The 22259-nt window shown below is 38.8% G+C and overlaps 1 protein-coding gene across 2 annotated transcripts in view; it reads left to right on the forward strand.

Annotated features, from left to right (window-relative positions):
- The window catches only part of MCC (MCC regulator of WNT signaling pathway), a 186659-nt gene that overhangs the window by 146080 nt on the left and 18320 nt on the right, over nt 1-22259 (forward strand). For both annotated transcript variants that reach the window (XM_058864607.1, XM_058864608.1), the window contains 7 exons: nt 5139-5285; nt 5585-5674; nt 6345-6493; nt 8250-8390; nt 9516-9616; nt 11534-11717; nt 18524-18758. In XM_058864607.1, the coding sequence (XP_058720590.1) occupies nt 5139-5285; nt 5585-5674; nt 6345-6493; nt 8250-8390; nt 9516-9616; nt 11534-11717; nt 18524-18758 (1047 nt within the window). The remainder of the gene's footprint in view (nt 1-5138; nt 5286-5584; nt 5675-6344; nt 6494-8249; nt 8391-9515; nt 9617-11533; nt 11718-18523; nt 18759-22259) is intronic.

The following is a 22259-nucleotide window of genomic DNA, read 5'->3' on the forward strand; positions in this document are numbered from 1 at the left end:
CAGCAGGACTCAGATCCTTGGCCTTGTAGATGTTCTTGGGCCCATACTGTTCTCAGATGACACAAAGCTGGCAGAATCTGCTGGACTTTGTTTTGTAGTGATTCCTGTTGGGATCAGAAGGTATTGTCCCAGATTGCTGGAGAACACTGCTGCATTATGGGGGCCTATAGAGATTGTTATCTGCTTAAAGTGACCCTGGAACTGTTCTGTCTCCTTTGTCTCTTGGTGAGCACCAGAAACCTGAGGTAGGAGCGCAAAGCTATTTCCATTCTCTGCATCCTTCACTTGCATGGTATTTGCTTATGTAGCAGCATCTTCTCTTGGGTGTCAGCAGAGTTTTACTTCTGTTTACAAGCTTACATGGAAATACTCAGTGTTTAATTGACCGTATAGATACCAGGAAAGATTTCTTTACTGTACTCAGTCGATCACAACAGACAATACACAGGAACTCAGACTTTGCTCTGGTGCTCATGATATAGGAGAGGCTGAAAATTATCTGGCTGAAAATAATCAACATTAGGACTGAATGAAAGGTAAGGGGGTTTTTTTGGCTGGGAAGGGCCCTCACCGCTTAGAGCAGCTCAGATTGTTACATTGGTGTTTATTTGGCATCTTCTCCTCCACAGATCTGCAGTATACATGAATAAATTAGTAAGTGAGAGAAGTTCACTCTCTGTGGTTTGTTGCACTTCATCTTCCTCCTCTGTATAATAGGGGAAAGGAAATGAAGGAGCATTAAAATGCTGGGTGGGAAAAAGTCCTGTTACTTGAAGGCTTCAGAGGTATTGGATGATAAAACAGGTCATGAGTAAGGTAGAACAAAAAGAAGCACAGGTATGTCCCTCATTTGAAATGGGTTTAGAAACAAAAGCAGCAGGTGTTCTTTGAATGTGTAAAAATAAGTGACAAAAACAGGCAGTTTATAGCTGTGGTATTCTATTTAGGATGTTAATGAATCATGTAGTTGTTACTATGCATATGTAAAGTAAAAAGAATAAAACGTGCTTCTCAGAGTCATGGTTATAAATAATGAGAATATTCCACTGAAATATTTTTCTATAGCCCATGATGCATTTGGACAAACATGTCTGTGATGCCTGTTAATAGCTTATTAAGTCTTTCATAAATTGCACATTGCTGCAGACACACATTGTAGTGTGTCAGCCCCTTTTCTCATCTAGCCTTGCTTTCTTTTTATTTAGTTCTCAAGGTGTTAAGAAATTACCCATAATTTTTCACTATTTCATACTTCAATTCTCAGCATTCAAAGGAAAAAATAGGAAATGCAGCTCAACAATTGGCTCAACTGAAAAACATAATTTGGAATTACTTATGTTTATATTAGTAACTTGAGAACATCTGCTTGCACAACTGTTTTTTAGTGTCTAGGCTATCCATTGCTCTGAAGTCTAATGACTCTGTTGCCTTGTGTCTCACTTAATGCACCTACTCCTGCTCTTTCTAGGGTTGGTTCCAGCACTTCTTTGCTTCTGAAATTTCGTGGACCTCCTCTAATAATTTAGAGGATATTTCCTTTCCTTTTTTTCTTGGTTTCAAAGACATTTCCCTGGATTTCTCCTTTTTCCCTTCATTATCAATTCCTTTTTTTTTTTTACCATATTATAAGATCTGCTTGCCAGACGATTTCCACATCATTTTAGTGCTTCAGGAGTTTATGGCAATTTTTATACCCTTCTGCATATTTCTGTTTTTAAACTAGGATTGTGCAAGGACTCAAGAAATTTTTATTTAAATCCTTCCTCGTTATTCCTCCTCCGAAACTCAGAAATCCACACTCTTCCTGTCCTATAACTTTTTTGGGTTTGTTTCTATACTTGAATTTACCCATTTCATTTTGCCAATTTTGTCGTCAATTTCCTGTAAGATTTTCCCTTCCTCTCTCTCCCATTTCCAAGTGTTTCTCGTGTCTTATGTGCAGTACTGCAGTTTATCTTCATTCTATGAGTTAACCTTCAGAATAATTTATATTACATTAGTAATGATGCTAAAGACTTGACACAGGGGTCAGACAATTTTTATTTCCACTTTTAAAACCAGTCTTTCCATAACGTGTGCATTCACCAAGCCAGAGAAGAAAATGGCTCTTCTGAACTCTGATTTGGGTTTGAGTTATTTTTTCTCTTCTTTGGTCATTCTTTATTTTTTCTGCAAAATAGCTACCAGTGTGGGAAAGTACTGTCTGAAGAGATGCTGCATACTCTTCCATTTACAGTGGAGGTTTTGGTGACCAGAAATATTTACCTAATATGTCTCTTGACAGTGTGGTAGCTGGGCAACCTAGTCATGAGATGCTTGGTGAATGTGTGAATTGTGAGAAGGGTGATTTTATTTTACAGGCAGACAAACTTGCCCTGTTGTCCTGCTCAGAATTAGCATCCAGTACACAGTGTTGCTATAATTAGTGCAGCTATTTATGGCAGTTAGTTCAGCATGTAATTTCATAAATGAAGGCCTGACTTAGTAAATACATCAAGAAGGACAGATAAGCAGGCAGCTTCTCCTTTTTGTTGCTTCTATGATACAATATTAAGCCATTGAGTTGCACAGATTAAGAAATGTGCTGTGCTCTGAGTTTTCTTCTAGAAGTGCTTTCCTGAGCAAAGCTTTACCTGACTAAACTCTTAGCTGTGTTCATTTCTCTTTCTGTTGCCAGTACAGATTTGTATGAGTAATCAGCTTTGTAGTTCTAGGCAAGTCACTTCCCAGTAAGAAAACGCAGAATAAAGGAAACCTGTCTGCATTAAAGGTTTGTGTGATACAGTCTTTGCATAAGGGAGTTCTGAACTTCAGAGTCTACCAAGAGCTGGCAGTTAAGCAGCTTTACCACTCTCTCTCCTGGTTGCACTTAAATTTAAAATGTTACTTGTTTTTGGACTGCAATCTTCCAGGACTGGCTTCTGAGCATAGGTGAATATTTTAGCAATTTTTAAGTTGAACATAGAGGCTGGGGTTTTATTTTATGAAGAATATATCCAAATGGTCTTCCTGTTTGTTTGTTTTTAAACAGTGCTGTAACTTAAGGACTTGGAGAATTTAATTTGGAACAGCCTGTGTTGAAAGAAATAGTAATAAATGACAATTTTGACTTAATGAAGTTTTGGGGATGCTTTTTAATTTTTTATTTTTTTATTTTTTTCAATGGCACTACAAATTCTATCTGCACTGACATTCCACATCTGCAAGCAAAAATATGCATGCATGGTTTATTTCAGGTTTATGCATATCAGCAAGCTGAAATTATTGGCTTGCACCAGTAGAGCACTTCTGTCCTTAAGGTTTGCATTAGTGCAGCTGTACTCATGTTGAAGCTAAATATGTCTGTATAAACAAAGGAGACCGCAGCTGCAAATACAAGAAGATACTTGCTATGGATGTGCACTTCATACACTCTGCTCAGTTAACTTCATGAGAGAATTGCAATTAAGATACATAATTATGGGTCAAACACCCATATCTGGTTTTTAGTAAGTTATTTTTAACATTGGGGAATTTGTTTTGAGGTTCTAGTTGTTCGGACTCATTTTGTTCAAGGTGCAGTGCTCCTCCACAACTGAACAGGTAACTTAAAAGTGCAGTGTGACTTTATGTGTTTTTATTGTTGCCATCTATGGCTTGTAAAAAATACCATATTATGTAAAACACACAGGTTTGGGTTTTTCTTTTTTTGTAATTTGTAAATACCTAAAAATTCTTTTTGACAGTAAGTGTGCAGGCACTCTGTCCTTCAGTTTGCATACAACAGAGGGAGAGGCAGGAATACTCTTCAGGAAATAGGAGCAGGCTGTAGAGGATTGTAGGAAGCATAAAATGCTTCTTTGGTGGCTGGGGAGCATTCCAACTTGAATTCTTTCCTCTCTGCAGTAGGTTTAAGCATCTGTTGAGCAGAGAACACATTGCTGCTGCTGCTTCAAGCAGAGATTGATAAAGCACTGACCAGATGCACCTACATCTAAGTCTAAGCTTTGATGCAACTTTAATTTTGGGTTTTTTTGACTAAGGGACTTCAGCTTGCTTATAAAAGCATTGCTTGTATAAAAGCATTTAGTATAAAGTCACACCTTTGTTTAGATGGTAGGAATCACAGTTGCATTTCATGCTACATAGAAGGGCAATTATCAAATGGGCTGAACTTTATTTGACTGGACTTCTCATAAAATTTCACAAGTTCTGTTTTGTAAAGGGACTGTTCCAACAAAATCACATAGAAACCTGTGTATTCAAGGAAAACTGTGTTGAGGGGAATTTTCTCTTTAAATGGTTTCTTTCACCTTGTCCCATCTCACACTCTTGAGATCTGTGGGAAAAATGAGCTCTGTCACTTTACCTCGTGTCATAACTCTTGTGTCAAGCAGACCATTTATTCCTTGTCTATTAAGAATCATTCCAAGGTAAACACTATAATCTTTAGCACAGCCATAGGTTGGCTTCTGCAGACCTTTCTTTTTCTTTTTTTTTTTGTTTTTAACCCTTTAAGCGGAAAATCTTTTGACATCAGCTCTACAAGTATCTGATGTGTTATGTAGACCATGCAGTCTTTGAAGGGTATGTTTACAGAGAGCTTTTGCAGATAGTTGGTTGAATACTGTGCTGCTATTTTTTTGTCTGTACATTTCTCACTAAATGGTAGCTTTAGTTGACTGTAGATTTGAAGTATTATTAATATTTGAATTTCTTTAATCTTTAAATGTATGACCAAATCATCACGTGATTTATTTATGTCAAGAGATTTTTTTTCAGCACTGGAGTTTTCCATTAACAAGAGGATTGTAATTTGATTTGTTTAGCCACCATTATCTTAGGCTGGAGCACTAGCTTTACTCAGGGGGAATAATTTCTATACCTGTAGTACAGCTGAAATTTTTGAGTAATTATTCTACAGTGGTATGTTTGCATATTTCCACATTGCACATAGTTTAAAAAACTCTTAGCAGTGGGATTTTAAAATAACCTCCACTCATCTGCTCCCCACATGTAAACTTTGTGGCCACCATAGTACAAAAATGTAATTTCTGTGCTGAAGCCAGAAGCAATTAAACTTGGCTAGACAATGAAAAAATCTCCAGACTATTTAAACCATGAAAGTGGAAAAATCAGAATGTTATGGTTTTTTCCAGGTTCGGGAGCTGCAGACTCGTTTGCAGAGTGTGCAGGCCACGGGCCCATCCAGCCCGAGCCGCCTCACTCCTGCCAACCGCCCCGTCAACCCCAGCACGGGAGAGCTGAGCACCAGCAGCAGCAGCAATGACATTCCCATCGCCAAGGTGGGGTTTCTGTCTTTGTGAGCCTTCTCACGACCTGGGAAGAGCACGCTTCATTTTTGTGCTGTGCACGGTTGGGATTAACTGGGAGGTGTTTAGGGGAGTCCTGAGCAGGTCCATGAACTTGAGCTGTGGAAAGGAATTAAACATTATTGATTGTAGTTTTCTCAGTTACAGAGCCTGGCTCAGTTCTCTAGTAGTTTGTTTCAGCTTTTCAAGTGTAACTAGAGAATAGATGGGGTTTCTGTGATCTTTATGGGGTGTGGGCCGCTGTGTAACCTGTGCAGCATTCTGATTTACAGATTGCTGAAAGAGTGAAGTTGTCAAAGACAAGATCAGAGTCTTCATCATCTGATAGACCTGTCTTAGGATCAGAAATCAGCAGCATAGGGGTAAGAACTAAACTGTGTGCATGCATGGTCCATATTCCAATAAAAGCTTGTTTTTCACAGTTTGTTTTCTGAATAAAATTAGTGTGAACTATATGAAAATACTTTAAAAGCTAGCTTGAGCAAACTATTTCAACAATGAATATTTCACTCAGTATTAAGATCCCATTTTCTCGTAACTAGTGGCTAGATCATTCTCATGAGTGACTTCAAGAGGAAAACTTTGGAGTCAGTTCCACCAAAATATTTATCAAGAAGACCCTCCAGCTTCATTTCACAACTTTCAACCATCAGCAAACTGGATTCTGCTTTTGAAATGCCAGTGTAAATCAAAAATGCTGTTGTTACCGTGTGCTAATATTTGTTTTACTGAACAGCTTGGCTCTAACCCTTTGCTAAGCTCTCAAGAACATAAATAACTTGCATAGTAGGCTTTTTAAATGTACAGTCAAATAGTGGACTTCACCTTTGGTTAGTAGACTTTTAGAACAGAATGGCTTCTAAAAGTGGAATCTTGTAGATGTTCTATTCAATGTAAAATTCATAACAAAAACTGAATAATGAATGCATTGAAGTGAGTGCATGTAAGTAAATGCAGTTCTCAGCACAGAAAGTATCTGGGAGAAATTCAGCGGATATATATTCACAATGATCTATTAACTGCCTTGTGCAGGTGTCTAGTACTGTGGCTGAACATTTGGCACATTCCCTTCAAGACTGCTCAAACATCCAGGAAATCTTCCAGACTCTCTATTCACATGGATCTGCTATCTCTGAAAGCAAAATCAGAGAATTTGAAGTGGAGACAGAGAGATTAAATAGGTGAGCTGGAAAGTTAGATGTGCTCACGCGTGTTGTCTTCTGTTAGCTTCATTAAAGTTGACTGCTTTTTTTACCCTTTTTGAACATTTCTTAGTTCAGTTCCAGCTCAGCTGTGGCAGCTGCAGATAAACATGGAATGTGGTTGATGAAGAGGAGATTGAATCATGTGCTAAGGATTCTTTCCATAAGTATGAGTTTGTGCACTATTAGATCAGCACAGCACCTTCCCCTCTCTGCACTGTGCAGTGTCCCTCTCTGTGGCTGACCAAGTAGTCACTGGCACCTTTTTTCGTAAGACATATTACTCCTTGAAATAAGGACACCCATAGCTTAGTCTGCATCATTCTGGAATTAGCTTGCTTTGTTTTGTCCTGAAGAAACAGGACAATTGCATTTAATTGTCTCAATAAATGTACTGATGCATGGTGGTGTGGCATATATACCAGCAAATAGGTTTCTGTCTGCGAAAGATTTAAACTTTCTGGTTGCAGTTAAAATACTGCTGGTGTTACCCTTTAGCAAGCTCTATCAGAACCAAAATAAGTGTTTTATGTCTTTTTGGCACATAAAATCAAAACTGTGGATTGGGAATATGAGAATCGTGTCTCAGCATATCTCTATCCAAATTCTGTCTTCACCACAGCTAGCTCGAATTTAATCTGATTGGTACAATATCTCTTTTTAGTTATAGCTCATGTTTTTGTAATGCTGCAAAACATGATTCTTGTTTTCTTTCTTCTTTTTTCTTTTTTCTTTTTTCTTTTTTCTTTTTTCTTTTTTCTTTTTTCTTTTTTCTTTTTTTCTATACACGGCACAGTTATGCTTTGACAGCATGTATCATTATAGAAGATGTCAAAATACAGAAAGTGACAGGTCTAGCATCTAGAAAAGTCAGGGCTTTATTCTGGTAAATGAGCAAATGGTATAATAGCACTTCTCATTCTTCTTTGTCAAGAAGTCAGTGATTTTACAGTCCTGTATGGCATGAATTTCTTCATTAGCTACCTGTGCATGGTTTCTACTTGTTTGTATCTCTGGTCTTGGCATACATACAATTTTAACAGTTAGGCATAGTATGTTGGTGTATGGTTCAGTTGTGAGCAGAGAAAATAAACAGTAATTCTGACACTCTGAATCTTCATTTTCATGTTTGGGGTTAACCTCATTGAGGAGGGTATTATAGCTAAGCTTCTGTTTGGCTGTTGCCAGAACATTTGGAGGTTGCATTGCCCCACTGAAATCTCATTCACAGTTTGCAAGTTCCCTCTCTAATCACAACCCACACATGACTTCAGGTGGAATGGTTACTCTGGATTTTCAGAAGAAAGGAGGTATTTATGCAACTGCATGATCCCTGCACACACCCACAATCACACTAATGAATATGCCATTTAAAACAAGTTGCAAATGTGGCAGCAAAAAGTGAGGAATGAAGGCAGAAAAATTGAGCAAAAGGTTAATATGAAACTGTCCTATGCAGTCTTGTGGCTGCAAAACAAGGGTATAGCTTTCTGCTTGCTTCTACTGCACAGGGTTATGACTACATTCTATGGGGAGGAGAAGAGCATGACTTAAGAGAAATTTCTACCCTCTTGGCTTTTGGTAAGGGATACAGAACCGATGGATTTTGTTACCTTCATTAAAAAACCGTTGTGTAGACCAAGAAATTTTCCTGGTTTCAGAGTATGATTGTCTTAGAATTTTCAGGACAATGACTGCAAGTTAAGCTTGAAGGTTGCAAATTACTTTTTTGCAGCCGTATTGAACACCTGAAATCCCAGAATGACTTGCTGACAATAACACTGGAGGAGTGCAAGAGCAATGCAGAGAGGATGAGCATGCTTGTGGGCAAGTACGAGTCCAATGCCACAGCCCTCAGGCTGGCACTGCAGTACAGGTATGTACCTACACAGGGGGATCATCCAGGAAGAGGGAGCTGGGGGAGACTTGATAGAAGTGTTTAAGAGTGAAGTTGTTGGTGTGCCGTAGTTACACTGTTAAATTTTTGTTTCCTATTTGAAAAAGCACCCCTTTGGGTAAACTGCCTGACAAACTACCCAACAGAAGTTACTCCTACAGTGTATTTCAGCTGTAGTTGACCAGCACCTAACAGGAACATAGAGATTTATCTCTTCATTCTTAAATACTAAATTAACATTTGAATTAGGGGTTGTGTGTAGGCTCATACTGTCTTGGTGAATCCAACCTTAAGATACGGGTTCTCTCTACCTTTCACAAGACCTGTGGACCAGAGAGTGTTATAATCCACATCACTCAGAATGACTTTGTATTGCATCACTTGGAATTGTGGATTAATTGGCTTGGTATTTGGAAATAAGTATCTAAATTTGCATCAAACCATTTGCAAAACTATGGTGTCACTTAACACCTTCAACTGCAGCTAATTTGGGACAGGCAGATTTGATGTTTTAAAGAATGTATTCTCTTCCTATCAGCCTTGAGCAAACTTCAATGAAGTGTAAATTTCTAATACTTTTAATCATTTTTAAAAATACTAAAATGCAACAGGAATTGTGTGACTCATAAATATAATTGAAAGGTGTTCCATTGAGCAGCTTGCAGCCAGTTTAGAGCAAGAAGTATTTTTCTTGCATCTTTTCTGCTTACAACACTTTGAGGAGTATAATTATATTGTATAGAATAATATATGTTGTATAGTAAGAAGGTCTGGGAAAAGTTTCTCAAAGGGATCATCTTGACCACTGTTTGTATTGTCACCTGTTTAAGATGTGCTTCTGGAGCTTACTTTATTTCAGGTCACTCTCTTTTGTCTTGTTACATTGCTTGAGGCCAGCCTGGCACTGTTACAAGAATGGGGAGACTGCTGAATGCTTGTGATAGAAGCTATGTGTATAATGTTATTTAATATCCCTGCTGCTAGACAGGTAGTAGAGAATCATCCAGTTAATCAGATATCTCTTTTTTCATTGTTGCTATTGCAGGTATTGCTCTTCTTTAAATTGCAGGTAATATTTTGTGTGGTTTTTGTTTTCCCTTTCAGTGAACAGTGCATAGAAGCATATGAGCTGCTGTTGGCATTGGCAGAAAGTGAGCAGAGTCTCATTCTTGGACAATTCAGAGCTGCAGGTGTTGGTTCTGTTGGTAAGATGTCAATGAATCACAATTTAAGTTTTTTTTTGGCATGTTATTTAGCATTAGAATTGATTGTAACGGTGAATTGCATCATGACCCATTATTTAAGAGTGCTCTCCAGTCATTTCTTGGTTTTAAATTATTTAAATTATTTTACACACCCCAAAAATAGGGAGAAAAATGCAAGAGAGCAATTAAAGTCACCTGTGTATGCTATCACAAGGAGATGCCTCTTCTGGCAGGGAACTGTACAGAGTGGAATAATGAAACAATACTTGTGAGCACAGATTGCTTGAACCATACAGCTGTGGTAGTTGCAAGTCCAGATCTAGTAAAATTAACTCCCCAGAAACAGTCTGATCTGTGAAAAACTGGGATTAAAATAATGCAAACGCAGCATTAAGTAGTTGCAAATAAAAAAAATTTAAAAGTATTACACAATGAAATTCCAGTGTTAGTAGTTCCATTCCTTTTATTGGTAGGAGAAGGCAGTCATAGTAATCTTCAAGTAGAGGGAAGGGAAGCATTCAGAGAGAGTAACTTCATACGGTGCTGAGGCATAGCAAGTCCCTGGTTTGTTAGGAGCACTGGCTTCTCAGTAAAGGGGATGTCTGAGATGTTCTTCCACCTCTCTTCAATCTCTGTTCATTCCTTTCCACAATGTGCTAGGGAACTTTTCCCAGCTGGCAGAGATCAGTGAGTAGCAAAAGTGAATTTAGGCCTGGAATTTTTATTCCTGTAGATGGTAGAAAGAAATCTTATAAGGGAGAAATACTTTGAGTATTCATCTGACATGCATTTTATGGAAAAGACTGTAGTTAGATTTTATGTAGGTGTCTGTCTACAGCTCTTAATTATGGTATTATCAGTTACAATCCTGAGATAGAAATAGTACAAATTTCCCATTACGCAGCACAGCATGGAGAAAGTCGTGTATGGTTTATGTACCTTTACTTCATTATGAAATTTGATTAACACACCTAGATAAAATAACAGATTTTTGGTTTGAAGATCAGTCAAGCTTTATAACAACATCTGTGAGTGGAAAATTCATGGGAGTTGCATCAGTTAAAGCTGAGCATATCCATCCAGCTTCTCTTAACATTCACCCTTCCATTCTTCCTCATTAATGTTACTTCTAGTGCATGCACTTCATTTAGCAAGTGTGAAGTACAGGTAAGACTTTAACAAGGATTAAATGAAAATCCAGTACAGAACAAGCTGTTGGGTTTTGCTGAAGTATGAATATGTTGTAGCCTAATCCACAAATACATTTGTAGATTTTCTGTGTAGCCAGTAACGTCTTAATTTAATGACTTGGCTGCAGCTGGAAGACTGTAGGAGTAGTGACAGTGGTGGTTTCAGTCCTGCTTCTACTGAAGCCTTACAGCTACACAGGTACACCACTAAAAATTACAGTAATTTAATAAATCAGGGCTAGTTTTCTTTTGGCTTAGTATGCTTGACTGTAAAATGTGAAAGGCTGCTTCTGAGCAAGCATTCTTCTGTCTGGCCAGGTAGCCTGTAAGAAGGTGTTTTGGCAAACCGTCAGGCTTGAGATCAAGGTGTCTGTGAGGAAAACCTCTGGAGATGACTACACCGTGAAACCATACTGCACAGTGTACTCAAAATTTGAGCGTCCACACCTAATGTTAATGCAGAATTCACACCATTACAAACAGACAAGCTAAAATCCTACATCACTTAAGACATATAGTCTGGAGCCACAAGTACTTGGAGCTCGTTACTGGGAACAGGGTTCATTCAGGCCAGTATCCCAGTTACCACCAGTGTTTAAAAGGAAGTGAAGTTGCTTTTACCTCACAGTTTGGTAATTTATTGTCACTATCTTGGTATAAACTGAGAGCAAGTAGAAGGATCTCTTGCCTTTATTTCTGTCTGAAATATTGTTTGCTTGAAAACTAGGGGACCAGACAGGTGATGAAAATGTCACACAGATGCTTAAGAGGGCTCATGACTGCAGGAAGACAGCTGAGAATGCAGCAAAAGCCTTGCTGATGAAGCTGGATGGGAGCTGTGGGGGAGCCTATGCAGTCACAGGCTGTAGCGTGCAGCCCTGGGAAAGCCTCTCCTCCAACAGCCACACCAGGTAACTGCAACTGTTCTGCTCTCCTAATCTCCTAATCTTTGGTTCCAGACAAAAAGTTATGTTCTATTGTATTTGCTGAGCTACCTCCACTCACTTCCGTCCTTTTGCTTCTGTGCTTTGATTTATGTCACCATCCCTCAGTGGTCTAATTGTCAGGACTTTGAGCGACTCCAGCCAAGAAGTTTTGTATAAATTTGTTGCAAATGGGTAACTCAGAACTTTGATCTTCCTCATAAAGGGCAAAACCATTACGTTTCTTTTGCTGCAGTTACTTTCTTGCTGTTCTGTTGGAACTCAAATCGTGTCATTGTTACTCATATCTATTGTATGCAGACAGGACGTGGGGAGAACCAGAGATCTGAAACAGGCTTTCACTGGCATTTTGGAGTGCTCAGGAATTGTTTTCTAAATGTTGTGAATCTAGCCATTCTCTTTTAAACAATTTCCTCTCCTTTCTCCTTCTTTACCCTTTGCACCCCTCCAAATTCCTCCTTCCCATCTTGTTCTTTTCACTCATGGCATGGAATCAATTGGATTCTTCCAGGAAAGACTGGGTATTGCAGTTTTTCTGAAGACCTATAAGATAATGAGACATAGATGAGCTATTATTGCAGAAGTGTTGCAGTTCAAATATATCTGCCAGCAGCTTTATTTTGAGTTTTTGCCTGCCTGTGGTGTAATTGTACTCTGCAGTAAATATGTGTGCTTGTGTATGGGTACAAATTTGGCAAGTGTCATGGATAAATATAGATGAATGTTTTTCTCTTTAAAAGTTATTTTTGTTTCTCAGATTTGCTCTAAGACTTCATTTTAATTCAGTTTTCTAGCCAGTTCTCTATTCAAATGCTGTCATTTCTTTGACACTTTAGTTTATTTTAGTACTGTATCATTTCCTCTTTTTGCTGATGCCTCCTCCGAAGGATCTTATTTCCTGCCATATGACTGGCAATCATACGGCAATCATTTAAAGAAATCACTTCCATGGTGGTTTTTCACTTTTTTCCCAAATGTTAATCAATATGAAACCACCACACATGGAATAGCTAAAAAGTGAGAAAAAGGTAATCTGAGGGAACAGGGTCCTAATGTGAGGTGAATTTTAATGTTTTATTCAGAGAAGTTTTCTGGTGTACTCTCAGTGTAAGAAAGCTGTGTCTTTACATAGAAATGACTGTGGCAGCATCTGTGCTAGTAGCACACTGATCACACTTTGTACCAAAAGCATTTAAACCAGGATTGGAAAGAAATTAAATGAAGCACTTTCAAGCACATGGCTTGCTGTGTCTTAGGCCATATCTACACCTGTATGCGAACATGTTGTCCGTGTCTACATGTAGTAACACCTCTACCTAAGCCAAGCTTGTTTTATCCCATTCTATTGTTTGAAAGGGTCATTTTCAGTTTTTCAGAACCACCTTAGTGTTTTCTTCCTCGTGAGATATGTGGCATGTAGTCAAGCCATAGTAATTTTTTTTTCATGAAAAAATTTCAGGCATTTTCCAGTATTGACAGGGAAAAATTAGGGGGGAGAGGGATTGTTTCTGTTTCAGTGTTTGCTTTCCTAGACTTGCACTGAAAGTATTTGGTAGGAATGTAATCTCTACAGCCCTTGCTTGCTTTAGCAGAATTTCTGGGAGGATATGAGAATGAGGATAAGAATCTGTGTTTGTGTCTGTGTTCATTGGTGGTCAGCTGTACCTGTGTCTATATAACCATGTTGGCTCAGTAGATAAACTTTCAGCACAGTATGCTTAAAGTGGTATAGGATTTAAAATTTCATCAGTATAAACTATGTAATGAATGTGAAAATGCAAATTTAATGTTTTTATATGAAACAAATGTTTCATTGAGCCATTATTATCATTGCAGTATTTTTTTTTCTGGTGTGGAGCAACATATTGTGCTGAATGAGGTAACTTTTACAATTTTTTTAATGTATGTGGAACATAGGAGATAAAAGCTGTTGTCACTCACCCAGAGGGCACACAGCAAGTCAGGAATTTGTGACATGGGCACCCTGATCTGATTTTCACTTAGAGATTGTTGTCCCAGCCCCATGCCCAAAGTAATTTATCTTTGCCTAAGCATACATATCAATGAAAACATTTTTTAAACTTCAGCTTGTCCAGAAAATATAAAACTTACTTCCTTCTATTGTGTTCAAGTGACACATTGTTAGAGGTGTTTCAAAATTTTTCTTCCTCTGAACGCTGTCTCAAAGGAGAGGAATCCCCTCTTCAGCTTACAGACACATGGCATTGTGTCAGCCCATTGATGGAAAACCTGTCTTGGTTCAAAAGGCATACACTTCCCTATATTTATATCACAGAACCACAGAATAATCAATCCAGTCCAGCCACCACCCCAGCACTGACATAACCACCCCTAAACCTTATCCCCAGGTGCCACACCCAGACACCTCTTAAATACTTCAAGGGATGGTGACTGCACTGATTCTCTGGGCAACTTATTCTAATGCCTGACCACTCTGTCAGTAAAAATTTTTTTTCTAGTATCTAATCTGAAACTCCTCTGGCACAATTTAAGGTCATTTCCTTTCACCTCCCGTGAGTGTTGTGTGAATCACCCACCACTTGGGGGCCACTGCAAAAATATTTTTACAGTATTCGTTTGAAGCATACTTTGAATCTGCAAAACTGATTTTTCTTGCCTTTGATGTTTCAGTGTTGCAGGCTTTTAGTTGCAGATTTGTATTGCTACCTTTTCCCTTTGAAACTTAATTAATGAAGTGACTGGTAGTGGGATGATGCAAACTATCCTTTGCTGAGACTTGTGAGAAGTTACTAATTCTGCCTGATGTTTGAAATCCTGTAGAATATGGATGTACAGTGGAATTGTTGACCCATCTTGGGCTTTGAAATTTCAGATGAAATTCTGAATGTCAAGTCACTGAACACATTACTGAGACTAAGTGCTTGGTGGGCTACTAGTGATGAGTGGTTAAAAACTTTAAAAGAGAGCAACTGACATGAAAAGAAATTAAAGGCAATGAAAGAGCATCTAAATTCACTTGACTGGCAGCAGCACCTCAATAATGTTGCCAATTTGGTTTTTGAAAACAGAAATCGGTTTGCAATGTAATTGGAAATCATAATTATTTTAAATGGACAGAGGCTAAGTATAGAATATACACTGCCAACAAGGTCTGACTGATGGCACCTTTGGAAGGAAACAAAAGGGAAGAAGCCCAATTGTAACACTGACTGAAAATGGTGTGTTTTATTCCCTGGTGTGCTAGCAAGCTAAATCTTATATCTGGGTTCATGGGAGGACAGATCTGGTCCCTTATATGCAAAGGCACTTGGTTTCAGTATTATTAGTGTCACAAAATATCTGAACTCAGTCAATGAGAGGAATATATCTCTTGTCAGAACTGTCTCAGGTTTCAGCTAAGTTGGTGACAGACAAGATTATTTTGTCTGAGGCAGGCAAATAAGTTGTTTGGAAATGTTCAAATAGATATCTCAGTGTTACCTGTGTAACACTTTGTTGCTGGACTAAAGCAGTCTCAGCAGGAAGCAGGGCAGTTTACTAAAGCCTCTGATTTTAGCTGTTGTTTGTCTTTTGCTGGTTGGGGTGCTTTTCAGTTTCTCAGGAAGTTACTACCTTCTGGAGTTGTGTTGTCCCAGATCTCAAACTATGATGTTCAGCTAGAAAGATGGTGTTTGGGTTATGTGTACTGTGGATCAGCTGCAGTCTTTAAAGCAAGCTTTATGTTGTGTGCAGGTATTCAAGCCAAGTTCATGGATTCAGTTCTGACAATGTTAATACCAGTCCTACCAACTGTATTGTCCACACCATTGCTTAATTGCAAATATATTCTATTATTGACTTGATTTTAAACAGATAAAATGATGCTCATATAGGGTTTTATGGATAAATTTTTGTACTGTGCAAAAACTACTAAGAGAGAAGCATTGCTGAAAGCCTCTTTTATGTCCACCCACTGCGTTTTATACACACATACTTGTGCCAGCAAATAAGACTGACATTATGCTGTACCAGCCCACATATTTTCCACATACTGTATATGAATTAAAATTAATTTGACATCAGGCATGACATCATTATAAAAGACTTGAGGAATGAAGCAAGTGTGAAGAACATTTCTCTTGTCTTGTTCTGATACAGCATCTGTGAGAATGGCAGATTGATGTTTTATTCCCTCCAGCTGTGATGAAACTGTGATCCTTTCTCTGTCCTTACCTAAACACTTGAGAAATGAGAAACTGCACATCTTTTGCAACAGTTTCCTGTGGTTTTTGGATGGATGTGTTATACTATAAATGTTTTCCTTTGTCCTGATTGCTGTTCAGAAGGGAAAGCAATATCAGAAATTCAGGATGAAGTGCTCACCAGCTGTCATTCCTTAAAGAGAGCAGTAGTGGACCAGCTCTGTGGCTGTGCAGAGCTGTTTGGCGGGGTTTTTGGGGCAGCACACTCTGGCAGAGTTGCTGGGGAGATCAGAAACACTGCAGTGCTGCTTCTGTCCCTCCTACCCCAGCCGCTTCCAGTCTTCTGGGTGGGGATGTGCTGCTAAATGCAGGGGGAGGGTAAAGGTTCTTGTCCTCTTCTGTGCTGGCTGAGATACAAGTTCCTTGTTGAGCTCCCTCCAACTTCTTCAAAAAAAAAGAAACATAGAAGAAGAGCAGTTTGCTAGCAATTCATCAGAGGAGCCAACTCAGCTGCAGACAGGCAGGCAGGCAGCCAGGACTGAAGTAAAAGCAGCCTGAGTATCACTGGCAACAGCCCAGACAGCCTTCTTCAGTTTGGACTGCAATCCCCTAACACATATGTGCACAGCTGTGGGTCTTCAAAAGCCAAAATCTGTGAATGTGCATGGAGTATGAGGTCCGGCTCAACATAACAATAAACTTTCAGCATTTTTTTGCTCAGGTGTCATTTGCAGCAGGAGAGCTGGGTTTTCTTACCTTTTCAAGCAAAAACTGAGATGAGGTCTCTGTGCCCCAAGATTTGAAGACTTTTAAAGCTATCCTTCCTGCAACAACAGCTGTTATACATTTAATCCAGAAAAGCTCTGCAATTGCAGTCTTTGGGTGCTGAGGAAGAAACTTACAATATGACTTCAGTACAGAATTAAGTACTATTCACATTGTCTGTCATTTTTATATAAATATCTAATTCAGTAAGATGCCTTTAGGCTCAGTAAAGCAGGATTCACAGTGTTTCACAGTTTTCTAATCAAGAAACAGTAGGAACAAAAATTTGTTTCAGCCTGAGGGTGTTTCTATGTATATAGGTACTGAGTGCTCTTAAGTTCCACTGCAGAAGGAAATGGATGAAAACAAAAGACCAGTTCACAGTTGTGTTGACCATGGCAGGAACCTCTTATCCCTCAGAAAAGTAGGGAATAATGTGAAATTAACATAGAATTGTAGTAAAGAGCTGTAATGCAGTATTTCATGGGAGGGAGGATTTTGAGAAATATTCATAGACCTGCCTATTCTCTATCTTCTCCAAGGCTGTGCTTGGAATTTGTGGGAAGATGGGCAATTATTTGAAGCACTTTAAAATCAATGTAGCTTTAGCTGAAGTAGAACCAAAGGAAAGAACAAAATCAAGCCTATCTTGATAGGCTTCCCCTTTGCACATGCATAATATTTTAGGACATCATCCTGGCTTTCACAGCATCTAGCGGATGGGACATTTTTCTTAGTACAAAAATGTTGAACAGCAGTGCAGTTTGATACAGAAAGTGATTTATTCCCCTGCTGATAACTGAGATCATCTAGCATTCCAGACAGGCACAGTTAATGGATGACTTATCCCTCACCCCGCAGCTGATTACAGGACCTCAGGAGACAGCAGGCAGCTTTGAGTGAGGCTGTAGAAACTCGGCATTTTATGGCAGGCAAAAACTCAATGCCTCGGCAACTTGGCATTTTATTTTCCTTTTAGTGTTATTGCAACTATATTCAGCCCTGGAATGCTACAGCTGTGTCAGTCTTGGCCCGCAGCAGCACTGGCATGCCTGGTGGTGGGTAGGCAGCACTCAGCCACCATTGCTCTAATGGCATTATTGCCCCTTTCTGCAATCTCTGTGTAAACACTTATGGGGCAGAGTAATGGGCCCTCATTTGTTCAGAAGATACAACTAGACCTTAAAGTCTTTTATAATGAGTTTTTATTTGAATTCCTGCTACTCTGTGGGTTAGTTTTAAGTCACTCTAGCCTTGAAGGAATTTCAGTATGCTGAGGAGTTCACCTTCACGTGAACTGAAAGTTCTCCTGGCATCTGCCAGTGGAATTTTGCTCAGGTTGATTCCTAAAAGTATCTATTAAAATATCTGAGGTGATAACTGGTATGGTCATCAGCAGAGATAGATCAAGTCTGTGTTCATTCTTTTTTTCTTAGCAGGTCCTACTCAAAGAAGATGAAGACTCAGTGTCTGAGCAGCTTGCTGTGCTATGTTACTGCTAAGAACCCTTAAGTAGCTTTTTTTTTCCTTTTTGAATAAAAATTCCCATTTTTTTTTCAGAAGACACCATTTCAGTTGGTAATTTTGTTACACATCACTAACTATCTGGCTTTGCAGAGGAGTTCTCACATGATACAATTTTCTCATGCTGCTAAGAGAGTTAATTTCTTTTCTGAATTTCTCACACCTCACATTGCAATGTCTGGTCCATACTTCATCTGTGTCCTTTCTGTGAACGTCTACAATGGAGATGCATTAATGAAGTATTGGGAGGGTGTTTGATGTAAAAATTAAGATTTTTTTTTTCAAACTTTTTTCTTCTAATACCATTTTTTCTCTTTCCAGTACTACCAGCTCAACTGCAAGCAGTTGTGACACAGAATTTACAAAGGAGGATGAACAGCGGCTGAAGGATTACATCCAGCAGCTGAAAAACGACAGAGCAGCAGTGAAACTGACAATGCTGGAGCTGGAAAGCATCCACATTGATCCCCTTAGTTATGATGTTAAGCCACGTGGAGACAGCCAGAGGCTGGACTTGGAAAATGCAGTCTTGATGCAGGAACTCATGGCAATGAAGGTATTTCATTCATAACCAAGAGGGGAGCTGCTCTGCTGGCAATGCCCCTGAATCACAAAATGTGCTCAGTCACACACGGGAGGCTTTGATAATGGTCACTAGGTAATTCAGGGTAACTTTGTTGAAACACATAATCTGGACTGAAAATCCAGTACTCAGAAAGTGACAGAAGGCAGTGCATTAACAGTGATGAGCTATGTGTGTTCTGAATTGGAAGGACTTCATCTGTATCTCTAAACTTGGAATGCTCTTCTTGACAAACCAGATGCTCTCTGTGAGAGTTATGGCAGCTGAATTGCTCGAGGATGACCAAAAAACATGATTCAGCACTTCCCAAGAGACAGTTCATTACTTATGAGCTTGCAAATGTGCATCATGTATATTTGTGAACTGAAGCAGAACAAATTTCAGCTGCTTTTGATGTTGGTGTGGGAGGTGGAATGGTCTGTCAAATGTCATCCCTGATCCTCTCTGGCAGTTGGTCACAAGTCCAGAGTTGTTCTAGGCACTGTGTTGCAGTACTCAGTTCAGAGTCTCAGCAAAGGTGTGTTATGACTTGCATTAACAGAGAGCTTTGGAGAGAACCCTGGTTTATGTGTCCAACTCTAAAGATGTGATATAGAAAAGCTGATCTTTACTGACCAGGTGTAGAGCTTACATTGTTTTGTCTTCTGTATTGATTTTGAGAGGTGAACTAAAACACCGGAACATACCAAAGGCAATACCAGGTGTATGTCTGCATTCAGAATTTGTCTGGTTTTGGTACAAAATAAGTAAGTTTAATTTCTGTATTTTAGCAAGTGTTAATTTACCCAACTAATTGCAGACATGTCAGGTGATGGTATTGTGTGGGACAGCAAATCCTAATAATTTCACAGGCTTCTAAAGTTACAGATTTTTGCTCAGATGTGCTGCTTCTGGCTAAGTGGTGGCCTAGTGTTGATAATTATGTTCTTAGTGGTGCTGCTTTTCCATGATGACAGATACAGTTTTGCAATAATGCATTCATTAATCGCAGTTCAGAAAACATTGCTTACTAGCAGTTGGGAGATGTAAAATTATGTTACTTGTTTGAATACATTGTGGCCAGTAGCAATACATTCCCCATAACTAAAGCCTGCAAGATGTACTGTAAGATGTTGGTAGATAATTAGATGTGTATTTCAGATATCACACTTCCTCCCCCTTTTTTGCATCCAGATCTTCCCTGAAGTCTCTTGTACACCATTCTTACCTCTATTTTTAAATTTTAACTTATTTTATTTTCCTAATTTTATTTTAATTTAAAGGTAAGGGCAAACTGCAAAGCTGTATCCCTTTGAGTAGTGCTGTTGCCTTCTCTGACTGTCAGGATCACCACCAGTTGCATATCATGATTTCTGGTACACTTTTGAGTGCTGATAATCCTTCTGTTCACACAACACTTGTTTTTGACACGTGGCATCCATTTGGCTGGACCTGGAACATTGGGTTTTCACTGTAGGAATTGCAACTAGAAGAAGAAGATTTTCTTCTTGATTGGGTTGTGTGTAGTGAATACAGAATAGACACACATTTTGCATAGGTGTCTGAAGTTACCTTCAGCCCTTTGCAGTACGGAGAAACTGATAGTACTGTTATTCATTGTAATTTCTTGTACTTTGTTGGAATTCACAACTGCAGGAAAACCTTATGTTTCTGAAAGAGACATTGTGAAAACTCATATTTGTCAAATGTCTTACCTATCAGCTTCCATAGTTGTTGCTCAGGTCTGCATTACAGCTCCTCATCTGTTTGTCAAGTAGAACAGAACTGAACCTACGATCCCGACTCATTTTGGCTTTCTAAGTATATTTTTTGTATCAATTATTTGAAAGGTGTATCTTACACAGAACAGCATATGCATAAGCCTCCTTCTGAAGCAAACAGAAAATCTGTTTCCTTACAGTATTTTATTTAACTTGAAGCAGATGGACTGCAGTAGACTTCATTGTTTAGCATTTTTAATTTGTTCTCTCCCTTCCACATACTTAGCAAGGGTGATACAGCTGGACCAAGCTACTCAATGATTTCCTGCATTACTGGGTCTTGCAATCTCCTGCTGTCTTCCCAAAACTTGCTAGAATCTCTGCCGAATCTTTTGGCACCTGCCATTTCTGGTGTTCTGTAAAAACTGATCACCTCATTGGTTTGAAATACCTTTACAACAGTAGTTCTGTATTAATTAGAAAGACGGTTTGAGAGTTGTTTCTCTGCTGCCCTGTACATTTTTATTTTTTTTTACTGATCCAGAGCATAAGACATAGTTGTCTGTCAGTACGTCTATAAAATTCAATTCTTTGCTTCAAGCAATAATTAACCATGTTTCCAAATACATTCTCCTCCCTGGTTTGTCATCATTCAGTGGTCTGGTCTTGCTTTGAGGTCAGTTGTTGTCATGCCCCAGTTAGCAAGGAGATTACTTCTGGTGGGTGTAAATAATTCTTGGTTTACAGCCTTTCTGCATTTCAAAGGACTTAGTCTAGATAAGAAGTCTCAGCTTTCTACACTGATACTTTTTCCTCTTTTGTGTACAGGTGTTGATAATGTTGCTCATTAAGTGCTTTGAGACTACAGTCTTTCAATGTTGAGAAATCCATTGTCCACCTTTGTTAGAAGCCTTCATGCTCTTACAGATTTGAATAGTGAAGTACAGTTGAGTAGAGTATGATATTTATCTGTTCTGATGTTTGTTAACTTTTTGTGACTTTCAAAAGTTTTTGCATCATTAGAGTCGTATATGACCAAATGTTATACTGATTTTGATTTTGAGAATTCTATGGTGTTTCTGATTATTTTAAATCAATTGTTTTTAATTTTCATTTAAGTTTTTGCCAAAAATCAGGATTAGTGTGACTGGAAGTACAAAGTATTCCTCAATATTCACTTAATTAGTCCCAAAATAACTGTTGGATTTGACACCTGAAGCTTGTGAATTTGCATTGATTGTCTTAAGTCTTCTGCAATGCCCTAGGAGAGGGACACCTGCTGCCTCCTCCTTCAGGGTTTCATTTAGTGAATGCCACTTGTGCTCACACTCTGAAGATTCAGGTGAATTAAACTGCAAAAATGCTTCACAGCAACCTGTAGCTGGAAGAAAGGGGAAATAGTAAATATACAATAGCAGTGTCATTTCAGTTAAGTTTAGATGCAGTCTTTAGAAAATTTATTTTCATGGAAAAAATCTCTCTCTCTAAGTAAACCTGAACTACCTGGATTTTCCCAAAATGGCTGGTGCCACTCTGCCTCACACACTGCATGTGTCCATACCACAATCCTCAACTGCATTTGAATTTTCAAGTGTCTTCAGCCTTTCTATTCCCTCCTGTTCCTTCTTTGTGAGCCTCTCTAAGACATTTACTGACACAAGCTTTTTAACTTTTCCCGTGCTTTGTTTTTGCTTCTTTACTTCCAAGTCACATTGTTTTGACATGAGAAAAGTAACATATGGGAGATGCATGGTATGTCTTCTGGGACAGGATG

This window comes from Poecile atricapillus, chromosome Z (genome assembly GCF_030490865.1).
Source record: "Poecile atricapillus isolate bPoeAtr1 chromosome Z, bPoeAtr1.hap1, whole genome shotgun sequence".
In the NCBI taxonomy this organism is placed as follows: domain Eukaryota; kingdom Metazoa; phylum Chordata; class Aves; order Passeriformes; family Paridae; genus Poecile; species Poecile atricapillus.